General features: G+C 42.2%; 2 protein-coding genes across 3 annotated transcripts in view; one reads left to right on the top strand and one right to left on the bottom strand.

Moving 5' to 3' along the window:
• kif16ba (kinesin family member 16Ba) overlaps window positions 1-12068 on the bottom strand; it is a 291583-nt gene that overhangs the window by 100329 nt on the left and 179186 nt on the right. The gene's annotated exons all lie outside the window — the stretch shown is intronic.
• strn (striatin, calmodulin binding protein) overlaps window positions 4022-12068 on the top strand; it is a 79123-nt gene continuing 71076 nt past the window's right edge. For both annotated transcript variants that reach the window (XM_050043728.1, XM_050043727.1), the window contains exon 1: window positions 4022-4361. In XM_050043728.1, coding sequence (XP_049899685.1) covers window positions 4140-4361 — 222 coding nt within the window. In that variant the 5' untranslated portion in view covers window positions 4022-4139. The remainder of the gene's footprint in view (window positions 4362-12068) is intronic.

Raw genomic sequence — 12068 nt, 5'->3', positions numbered from 1 at the left:
TTGTTATTCAGGTTAAAGTGGGAAGAAGTAGCGGGTCTGTGGGGCAGCTGAGTGAAGTGGAGCCTGAGGAGGAAGCACCGGTTAGCCCCAGTTTCACTACAGGCAGATTCACTCACTACAGGGGCGAGGAAATAAAACCTGAACAGCCAATCAGAGTGATCTCTCTGACCGACAAGCTCCGCCGCCGATTCAACATGCTCAATTGGCCGAAAAGTGAAAGTGCAAACGGTGCGGGACACACCGCAAAAACTAAGGCGACAGACGCTCACCGACGGCCCGACTTTGACTGACGGCCGACCGTCGGCTTGGTGTGTCAGAAAACACATGATTGGCACAATGTTAAAATGCTTCAGTTACAACAAAATAAAATAACTGGGACTTTTAATTCAAAAAGAAAACATGAATATTTAATAGGATATCTGCCCATTTTTAATATCAGACAACATTGTTAAGTAATTTATCTGTACTTACTGTAATTACTTTTGGCATTGACCATTCCAATAAACATGTATACATATATATATATATATATATATACACACACACACACACACACATTGTTTTTATTTTTCAAAGTAGCTTTAGTCTCTCAAAATATAGTTATAGCGACAACTATTGTATTTTTTATTGTAAATATGTCTGTTTTGTCATATTGTCACTGCGATGACATTCCAGCACACTAATTAAAATAAATTGTTTTATATTCATAGTAGGTAGCCAATAATTAAGCCAAATTAGACTCAGATGTGACCACAGTGACTGATTGTTCATAATAAATCTGGACTTTATGGTAAAAAGTACTTTGAAATTGTATTTACTTTTTATTTTAATTTATTTTTTACTCTAAAACCATAAATAGGAAAATAAATATGCCAAAACTTTCTAAACATTAATTTGTAATGATAAACATGATCCATACTTGAGTCTGTGGCACACAAAACGTTGAAGTTTGTCGATGTACCGCGCGCTTGCCACTCACTAGATCAGCCAATAGTGTTTGAGAATTTACGGTAGTGGGTGGGACTAAGCGGGGTTGACGTCACCGCACAGGTGCGTCAAGTGATTTTGTGTTAGATACAGTGATGCCGGTAATGAAACAATTGTACCTTCAAAATAAAAGTTTGCTTTGAGACTCGAAGTATTCAGCGGAGAAAAAATTGGGTCCTGTGACTGTTAAAATGGATCATCGTTTTAATACTGAAAGTCTTTTAATTAATTAAGATTAGCTAAAATTGCTCAGTATTCTGACGATAATTTGACACTTTTTGGAAAAATGAGAACTAGAAATACATTTATAGTAAACCGTAAAAAAAAAAACCCCACACATTTTATTTTTTAATGATGAGTTTGGCAGTGTGTGATAATGAGTGTGTATAAGGGACTGTTTTTTAATTTATTTTTTATTTTATGCTCCCCAAAGCTACAGATATTTTTCCTAGAGCCTCACTGAGTGACTGGAGAAGGTTCATGACCCTCCCTCCACCATAGATTAGTTATTAGATTTTCTCTTTGATGTTTGAAAGTTAAAAGTTGAAAACAAAATCCTGGGGCTGAATAAAGTCTTGTTTTTTCACTCTTGTCGTGCTGGTTAGTTTGTGCAAACCATTTATTTTTGGCAAAGTTTTAAATGAGACGTGGAATAAAGCTATTCTGATGAAATGTCACTATTTTAAGCTCAGATTTGGGTATGTGTTCTTTGGCAGAAGTGTTTGTTGCACATCATGTTTCCAAGGGCCATCGCAAATTTGAAAATCCAACGATGAATTCCGATTTTACAGTTTTCAGCTGTGATAACTGGTGTAGCTTTGGTGATATTTAAAGAATGCTGCGGTAAAATGAATACAAAATACAACCATTTCACTTTGTATGCCCCTGCTCACAGCCAAAGTAGGAAACATACAACACAACACTTCCATCAGTGCCCGAACTCCTCCAAAATCAGACACCAGCCAACTGTGAGGGGCACGAGACTGGAGGTTACTGACAGGTTTGAATCAGCGTCTTTGCTTCCCATCTGAGATCGTCTCTACTAACCTCAGACCAGACCTCGTGCTTTGCTCCTCCTCACTGCACCTCGTCTGCATCACTGAGCTCACTGTGCCCTGGGGTGTTGCTGTGGAGGAGGCCCAATGTTGAGTTCAAACCAAACGTGTTGCGAGTTTGAACGCTAGAATATTTTGTGTTGACACACTTCATACATGCGAATAACTCACATCATACGTGCTATCGTGATTGGCTATCGTAGCGTGAATTAGTCGCTGAAGCTCAGATTTTTCAACTCTTGCAAAAAGGCGTATGATGCGAAATGGTGCTCCTCACTCTGTACACACCACGTAGTTTGGGTATTTTGCGTCTAATCCCGTCTTTACATTGACTTTATGTGTAATTCACTTGCACAAATTATTTTATTCACGCCCAGTGTGAACACAGCATAAGAGCTCAAGAGCCTTCAGTATGCCATGCTGGCAGCTGACGCTGAACAACGTGACTGGAAAGGTTTGCCCAGTTGAAGTTGGCTGCAGAGGCTTCGTAGGCAAGTCAACTACCAGGCTGCTTAAAGAAATGCCCAACGTCAGGCTATCAAAGCCCTCTCTGGCACAGTCCAGCAGGATAGGTCATGTGGTCATGGATTAAGAGGAAAGACGCCACTTGGACCATCAAACACCTCTAACAACAGCAGGGTACAGGGGAGTAGAAGCAGAGGGGAGCACACCTGGGACGCCAGGTGTTGCCGACGAGCCCTCTGGAGGTGTTGTGGGCCTATTGTCGAAACACCAGTGAAGGACGGTACCCATCTGATGACCCCAGTGAAGCTTTTACCCTTCCTAAACCTCCACCACCTCCCCCAGCATCGCTCCAACTTTCACTCACAACTGCAAATATGTGCAACAACAGTTGATCAGTTAAACTCCACCTCGATTAGAGTTAGGAAAGTTTTTCTGCCGGTAGTTTCTTCTCTCTTCCCTCATCAAAATGAAGGAGTAAGGGGAGGTCGAGTGTACGGCCCAGTCCAACAGGGGAGAGCTCAGTCCGCCCAGATGTCTCCTCGACTCTGCCTTGCTCTCTCCTACCTTAATATCCATCTAAGGGCCCGTAATCTTTAACTGCCTGGAAAACGGGGGTGCCACTCTTGTGTCTTTTCTGTGCCAGCTTTAAAGAGCGCGGCGGCAGGTTGCGACTGAGGTTGCTAAGCAGTCTTAACAAGGACTGTATTGTAGCCTGTTTACCAGAAATCCTGAGGTCAGAGCTGAGCTTCTTCCAGGAGCTGTTCATAAGTGTGTCGGCCTATCGTCCGTGGGGCAGATGTAAAGCTCTGGGTAGCCCTGCATTGACACGATCAACTCCTCCATATTTAAAACAGACTGATAGCCTATTTAAGGAAGATTGGAAAGATATCTCTCGGCTGTGATTGGTTGTTCCTCGTCACATGACGTGCAGTGTGCGAAAGATGAACTATGTTTATCTCAGAGCAGCTGAAAATGGACGCTCAGGAATGCATGGGCGCCGCACGCCAGAGTGACGCTAGCTGCACGTTAGCGTCTGGCGGCTTTATTGAAAACAATGAATTTGAGGGCGCAAAAAAACGCGGCATGTGTACGGCCCCTAGCCTTTTGGCTCCCACTCAGAAACCCCCAGACTGCACTGTTACCTTCACTCACAGTCTCAAGTATGAGATGTCAACATCTAGTCCTGAACTTAATAAAAGTCCCTCCAGTGCTTAATTTTTTTTTTGACATGCCTCCCCCTTCTTACACCATCTAATAAATAACGAACAGTCTCTAAGTGTGAAAAGAAGCATGTAGTGACAATGACATCACAATACATGATTTTTAATTCGTCTTAGTCTCTTGGTGTTTTAATGTATTTCATTGTTGTGTATTTAATTATTTACAGTGCTTTGCTGCGACATGTACATTGACGTTGTTGTTTTATTTTGAAATGTCTCACCGGAAGTCCCGTGTCTGTGTTGATTCCGGTAGCTCCGCGGTCGTCTCATCATCTGACAGCTGGCTCAGATAGGAGTTGTGTCGGCCAGCAGAGAGGACTGTTGATGGACCAGATTTCCTTCCCCAGGATATTTTACCGAAGCGGTTGAGAGCACCGGACCGAACCAGAAGCTGTACCGCCCCGGTCCGGCCATGGACGAGCAGGCGGGCCCCGGCGTCTTCTTCAACAACAACAACAATTCGGGTTTGCCCGGCGCTGGGAATATTAAAGCTCCGCAGACTGGCGACGTCGGGGGCGGAGAGGCGGCCAGGGCTCAGTACAACATCCCGGGGATTTTACACTTTCTCCAGCATGAGTGGGCCCGCTTCGAGGTGGAGAGGTCACACTGGGAGGTCGAGCGGGCCGAGCTGCAGGTAAGCAGCCTCACTCACTCAGGTTTCCATTGTCGGACATTGTGTGGTCTGCTAGCTAAGCCTCGTCCCGAGTGGTGAGAATGTTGCGCCAAACCGCATTGAAGAATCAGAGGATTTACTGTTTCATCGCTTATCGGTGGATAGATATTCCCGGTAAAGTCACAATTATAACATAGTTTGAGTGAGAAACATTCATTACTTGACTCGGCATCAGTGTAATGTAGTAACCAACACATGCTTTATAACATTTGTACTTTTAGTGTCGCTTCACACTGTGTGTCGCTCTCTGTTGTGGTGTACGTTGGTCTGCACACGGAATGACGCACATTCTTTCTGAAATGTAAAGTTGTGTTGTTATACGGGCTGTACTGCTCATCACTTTGATGCCGAATTAAAGGACAGGCCCGTGTGCACCCAGAAAATACATCCAACACTGTATCCGAGGTTTGTGTGTCAATGTCAAGCCAGACGACGTATAATTACATAATATTTAAATGGCTGTTTGGCTCAATGTTGTCTTCACTCAGTGCTCTATCTGCGCTACCTGCTAACCAGGTTAGCTGTGGCTGTGATTTCAGACTTGGTAAACGTCACTGTGTCCTTTGTAAGTAGTTGTGTGACATTGTAGTTTCAGCTTATACATTTATAATGAGCTACAACTCAGCCAACCTGCGCTGTTCTGTTGTTATTGGTCGATTACCTGTGCAGCGCAGAAAATCCTGTGTGTGAGGTCCATTATCGGACATGCAGCGTACTGTCAGTGCCTGGCATTATTTTGGTGTTTTCCCGGGAAACTTTAATCTCTTTCTAACAATCATATGTTGACCAGAACAAAACAATCGGGACCATCCAGAGCCCGGCCCTGACACGAGGGTCCTGCTGGAAGGTGTCCGATAATGGACGTGTAGTAGCGAGGTGTCCGATAACGGACGCACAGACGGTGCATTTCCATGAAGTGCGTGATTTAGTTGAGTCACGAAACGTTGGCGTGCTGGTGTATCAGCTGTAAGTTTATATTAGGAACCAACCCACCTGAGGCGGTCTGCTGACCGGGTCCAGTGTTTCCTCTGGAGGGCAGGTAGTCTGCTTCAGGCCTGGAAGCTGTTTACACTCATTATGATGAGTAATCTAACACAATGTACCTTATTTTTTTTTTAAAGGGTGTCCTGTAGCCATGATGATTAAGATGACGTGACAAACTGTTTTGGAGAATTAGCACAGCCAGGAGAGCATATTTATATTCATACAAAATCAGAATCATCTCTTAGGAAAGTCATGATTTAAAAAAGACTCTTGTGATTTTGATGATGTTCAACATTTTAGTTGATGTTTGTGCCAACGCATCCTGTGAATATCTTCATAGTGCTTTTTCTTGCTGGAAAACAAAACGAAAGAAAGAGTTAAATCATGACCTGGCATGCAAACCATGGAGACCAGGAAGTGTTTAAAACTTTAAAAATCTGAGACGTGGGAGGTGATTCAGAAGTCTGGAACCAGACGAGATATCTACAGTGCTGAGCTGCATGTAGCCGTGGATTTGCTGCATTCATGTCATGTACGAGATGTAAAACATCTTGTGTGCTATAAACATCCAGGTGCTAGATAGAGAACACAATTAAAAATAAGGGATTTCTGCCACACTGAATTGTACGTTGTAAAATTTTTGTCTGTACGTTCACAGTAAATTACTGTGAAATAACAGCTGTATACTGTGATCTCACTGTAGTTATGACTGCATATTACTGTGATATAACAGCATGCTCCTGTAAAATGACTATATTCAATTGTAACCTCACAGTGAGAGCCTGTTAGATGGCTGTGGTGCAGCAGTATGATCCTGTGAAGTTACTGTGTTTCTCTGTAATCTTACAAACTCCATAAATTGCTGTGATTTAGCAGCATGCGTCTGTAAAATAATATATTTACCTGCATGAATTTCACAATAAAATTACGAATACAGTTAAATATCACAGTTGTAGCCTTCAAGGTGATAATGATGTAATTTACTGTGAAATATTACAGTAACATATTGTAACTTTGTGAAAATAATTGCTAGAATTATAAACACATGAACAACTGTTTTCAGTCCTGTTTATAGGTCAGAGAGCTTTAACAGACGATATTGAAAAGTGGAAGTTTAGTTTACAGACTGAAAAAGAAGGAATATTTGATCCAGGAATGTTTTCATAGATTGTTGAGACTGTGACAAGTTTTTTAACATTTCAGCTTTTTTTTTTTCTCCTGAACCCTTTTTTGTGGTCATTTTAACATAAAAGCAAAATAATTCAAACCATCATCTTTAAAGTTAGTTTAAACACAAGCAGAGTATCTGTCCTGACCCAACACAGCTAACATTTAAAGCTAACCTTCTGTACAGTTTTTAATACTTGCAAAGCAGGAAATATTGATCTTCATTACGTAGCCTGTTTTTGGGTCCTATTCTGGATCTGCTGACTTCATATTGAGCGCTGATAAATCACAGACACTGAATCACAGGTGAAAGGTGAATATCAGACATTAAACTGTTTGAATGAGAGTAAAAAAAGTGTTCACCACCATTTTGTACAGTAAATCCATAAACTAGTTACAGCAGGGTATCAAACCGCAGTACTTCTGTGGCACCAACGTACCAAACTGAAGGCTGACATGGGATGCTGCTTTACAGTTTATTCTTTGATCAGATACTTCATAATGTAAATATAAAATGTGGCCAGTCTCAGAATGTATTTTATTTTATTTATTATTTATAAAGCAGCTATGAACAGCAGATAGGAAGTGAGTGGAAGAATCACTCATATTGATTGATAGATCAATGCTGAGTGATTTTAAAAGCGCTTTTGCTATATCCACATTAAATGTGAATTTTTGATACAGATTTAAACTCATCTAAGGTCATTAATTAAAATGTTTGTTTAAAACATGGCAACAGGGCGTCCTTTTTATTATTATTATAGCGATAGCTGCTGCCGGAGCATTATGTTTTTGGTTTGTCCGTCCATATGCATGTATGTATGTCCATCCTATTCTAGTGAACGGGATGTCTCATGAAGACCTTAAGGGGTTTTTTATATTTTCAAATTTGGCACAAACGTCCCCTTGCGCTCAATAATGAACTGATTAGATTTTGGTTGTCAAAGCTCAGGGTCACAGGGACTCATTTGTCTTACACAATATATCTCAATGATACCTTAAGGGAGTTTCCTCTAATTTGGCACAAACAACCAGTTTGACTAAACAACGAAATTATTAGAGTTTGGTGATCAAAGGTCAAGGTCACTGTGACCTTGCATCTGTTTTGTTCTTGTGAGCACAATATCTCATGAACACCTTGAGGGAATTTCTTTAAATTTGGCACAAACACCCAGTTGTAAGTAACAACGCACTGATTGGAATTTGGTGGTCAAAGTTAAGGTCACTGTGACCTTGCATCTGTCTCATTCTTTTGAACGTGATATCTTATTAACACCTTGAGGGAGTTTCTTCAAATATGACACAAACATCCACATGGACTCAAGGATGATTAGAATTTTGTGGTCAAAGGTCAAGGTCACTGTGACCTTACAAAAACATGTTTTTGACTGTAACTAAGGAATTCATACGTATATTTTGTATATTTTTCATACGTATATTTTCAGCGTCATATCTCAGGAACAGAAGGGGAGACATTTGGTCAGATACTGAATTGGTGACTCTAATCTTGAAACTGTGCTGATTGTATAGATCTTCTGTGTGTGAAGCATCCATGTTTTCACTGACATGGATGGAAACTGACGAGTTCGCAGAGACACACATCTGCAATTCTTGTCAATTCTAGTTTCCATTAGCTTCTTATCACTGCAACTCACCAGACATTTATGCTGTTATCATTAAGTGTGTAGGAGCCTTTTGTTTTTATGCACTGATGACCAAACGTAGTTCCACTGTGTGTTCAAGCTCCGTGCGGTCTTATAAAAGGAGCACTCTCTCTGTTATATTACATAAGTAAGAGTCATCAGCCGACCTGTGGTGTGATGACAGTGCATCCATAAAGGGAATCACTTCCTGTGAGTTAATGACGAGTGGCTCTATGTGGCGTTTGTGCACCATTTAGCTTTACTACCACCTCCCAGCCAATCACAGAGCAGCGTCCTGTGTGTCTCCTGGCCGTTTGAGGGCTTTTGCACCAAAGGAAACGGGAGTTTTGCTCCACAGAGCAGAGACTGTGTCACACCGCCACTCTACAGCACCGTTTGATTTTTAATTTTCCTTCTCATTGAACTGGGAGCCGATCAGAGCGTGACGGAGCCGGCTGACCGCTGGGGCTGGAAACCAATTTCAGCTGTAAATCCATTTGTTCTGCTGTCATGTTGTTTGAATGTGGTGCTGCAGACGGTCTGCATGTGATTAGTGTCTGAAGCTGAGTGTCACTTCCTCTGAGGTAATCCTCTGCAGGGAAGAGGAAGAGGAAGAGGAAACTGGGGAAGCTGGCACATAAGACGGGACAGATTACTCAGAGTTTATTATCCAGAAACAAAGAAAAGATCTTGTGTGAAGGAAGTTTCCTGAAGAGAGAGAGGTGGTACGGTCTGATTCTCGCTGTGGTTTAATCGTCACGACTGATCAGATCTGGCTTGTTCAGGAGCGGACGAGCTGGAGATCAAAGTCTGGAAAAATGATCAGACAGTGTGAGATGTTGAAGATTTGCTACCTTTCACCTGTTGATTAAGTTGGTGCAGATTGCTCTTTGAAGATAAGATCACTGAGATCGGGACATTTGACATGATTTCTAACCAATTCTGAATTTTTAGGGCTGATTTCTAAATTGAAAGTTTTGAAAATCTGCAAAACATAAAAGTTTTTTATAGAGTTGTGACCAAGATGGATCGAGCACCACATTTTACAGTTATTGAAATATAACTAAATTAAACTTTAAATTACCTCAAAGAGACATAATATAGGCAGATATACACTGATACCAATATAACTGTAATAAGATAAGATAATCCTTTATTGATTCTCAGAGGGGAAATCCAAGTGTTGCAGCAGCCTGAGACAGACAGAAATAAATACAGACACACAGAGAAAGGTACATTTGATCATTAATATTAGATGTCTGTGAAATTAAAACCTTTTTGCAGATGATGTGGTTCTGTTGCTTTCATCACACCGTGACCTCCAGTATGACCTGGGGCGGTAGGCCTATGCGGCTGAGTTGAAGCGGTCGGGATGATAGTCAGCGTCCCCAAATCTGAGGCCATGGTTCTCTGCCGGACACCGGTGGATTGTCCCCTCTGGGTTGGGAGAGAGTTACTGCCTCAAGTGAGGGAGTTCAAGTATCTCAGAGACTTGTTCACGTGTGAGAGTAGAATGGAGTGTGAGAAAATCACTTCTCACAAAGAAATCAAACCTGTTGGTGTTCTATCAGGACAGATGACCATCTCTCCCTGAGCACAGAGGAACTCTGGGTAAACCTTTATGAACATTATCATTGGTCAATTAAACACCAAAATACAAAGCAGTTTTGGCCCTGGTGGTGGTGTGTTGGGTGGGGGGGTGCAGGGATGCGACATTGAGGTGAAGTCATGCGTGAGCTTTGTGAATGGGTTACACACAGGATGTTTGCCGCTCAGCTTCCTTCCTCTCCGGCCTCGGCTATAAATACACTGCCGAGAGGACGAGGACACACCAACGTGAGGAGACATGGAGTGATGGCGTACAGCGTCTGACATGGTCACACCTGATGAATTACATCTGAAGAGTCACCTGTCACAAAGTGGTTACAATAACACCAGGAGACATTAACCAGCTGTAACCTCTTCAGACAGCCTCTCACTGCAGATTCAGACCGTGCTGAAGTGATAACTGTCACTATAGAGTGTTAATCACTGCGGGTATCAGACCACACCCCCACATACTGTACGACTTAGAGACTGCTGATGTGGTCAAAGTGCTTGAGCCCCGCTGCAGTGTGCCTTCATGGTGCATTTCAGGCAGTCTGTTGTGCCTGCCCTGTTTAAATGAGTGCAAGTTGCAGAGTTCAGGAATTATCAGCTGGTCAGAGTCATGACGGAGCGTTACATTACAATTCTGACTTTTATTTTTTTAATTTATTCTTAAGCTTCGTCATTGGCGTCCTAGTCTTGTGAACATTTTATCTCTAGAACGCCTGGAGGGAAATTCTTCAGATTTGGCAAACACATCCACCTAAACTCAAGGATGTTATGATTCAATTTTTATGGTCATGAGTCAAAGGTCAAGGTCACGATAACCATGTCTGTCTCATTTTCATAAACGTGATATCTCAAGTACTCGAACTTGAGAGAATTTCTTCAAATTTGGCACAAACGTGCACTTGAATTTAACTAGGAACGGTCAAGGTCACTGTGACCTCACGTCTGTCTCATTCTCGTGAAGGTGATATCTCAAGAACACCTTGAAAGAATGTCTTAAGATTTGACACAAACATCCCCTTGGACTCAAGAAACTGATTAGAATTTGGTGGTCAGAGGTCAAAGGTCACTGTAACCTTACACAATGTATTTTTGGCCAGAATTAATAAGATAATTATGACAAAAATTTCATACAGATGTCTAAGGTCAAAGGTCAACTTTGCTGTGACATCATAATGTTCTCCAAAAACACTTTCTGTCCATTACTCAGCGTCACATCTCAGGAACAGAGGAGGAGACATTTGGTCAGGTACTGAATTAGTGACATCTTGAAGCTGTGCTGATTGTAAAGATCTTCTGTGCTGCCATGTTGAAGATGTTAGTGATGGGTGTTTTAAAATGTGCAGCTTTGTCGCAGACGGGCTGTTAGCGCAGAACCTGCTGACGTGTGCTCACCTTTTTCTCTGATAGCTTAGGATCCAGACGTTTAGGAGTTTTTTCTGGGAACTGAGTTATCTGCAGAGATGTCTTCCTCCTCAGAAACAAACAGACCAGGTAACTTAAAGGGCCAGTGTGTAAAATGGGTTGAAAACCGTTGAAAACAGTGACATCAGTGGTCAAATTCTAGATTGCAGGGCTCACTCGCTCACCCCTCCCGTCGGGTAAATGACGGTGGCCTCGTAGGACCAAAAGCTCTGCGCAGACACGAGTTTTTCAGGAGTAGGTCTATCTAGTGACGAGGTGAATATTTATTTAGAAATTTAAACTATGTTACGATATTGTAATGAATCCCTCATGAGCAGGAGACCAGAGGAGCGTTTGGGAAAAAAGGCCAGTTTATTTGAGCACTCCAAAAACTACGGTAACACTCCAGGGAGTAAAAGACTCCGTCCCAAACTCTGACTCTTCTAGCGTAACACACACACTTCATACACACACACATACTCACTTTCAGTACCCAGCGGGGCAGCCCTCCCCTCTCTGCTCCACCAATCTCCAGCCCGCACACTGACTGACAGCTTACCACACTCACCACTGTGTCGCTACAATATTGTAGCGACCCTGCAGTAAATGTTCTGTTATAATGGCTACGGTTACATGATGGCTTGTCATCCGGAATGAAATGAATCTGAATGAAATCATTCGGAATTAAAGTGTTTCCAGGTAGTTTACATGAGAAATATTCATTCCGAATGAGGGTTTACATGGGAGATCAGTTCAATCGCCTTTATTCAGGTCTGCGCAAGGTTTGGGGCAGGGAAGGTTTCTGATTGGATAGGGGGCGGGGCGGATGTTACATGTTTACGTTTGCCGGAAGAAAACACTGTAGTCCTCGCTC

The sequence above is a fragment of the Epinephelus moara genome, chromosome 5 (genome assembly GCF_006386435.1).
Source record: "Epinephelus moara isolate mb chromosome 5, YSFRI_EMoa_1.0, whole genome shotgun sequence".
Classification (NCBI taxonomy): Eukaryota; Metazoa; Chordata; class Actinopteri; order Perciformes; family Serranidae; genus Epinephelus; species Epinephelus moara.
This window is presented reverse-complemented; position numbering and strand designations above follow the sequence as displayed.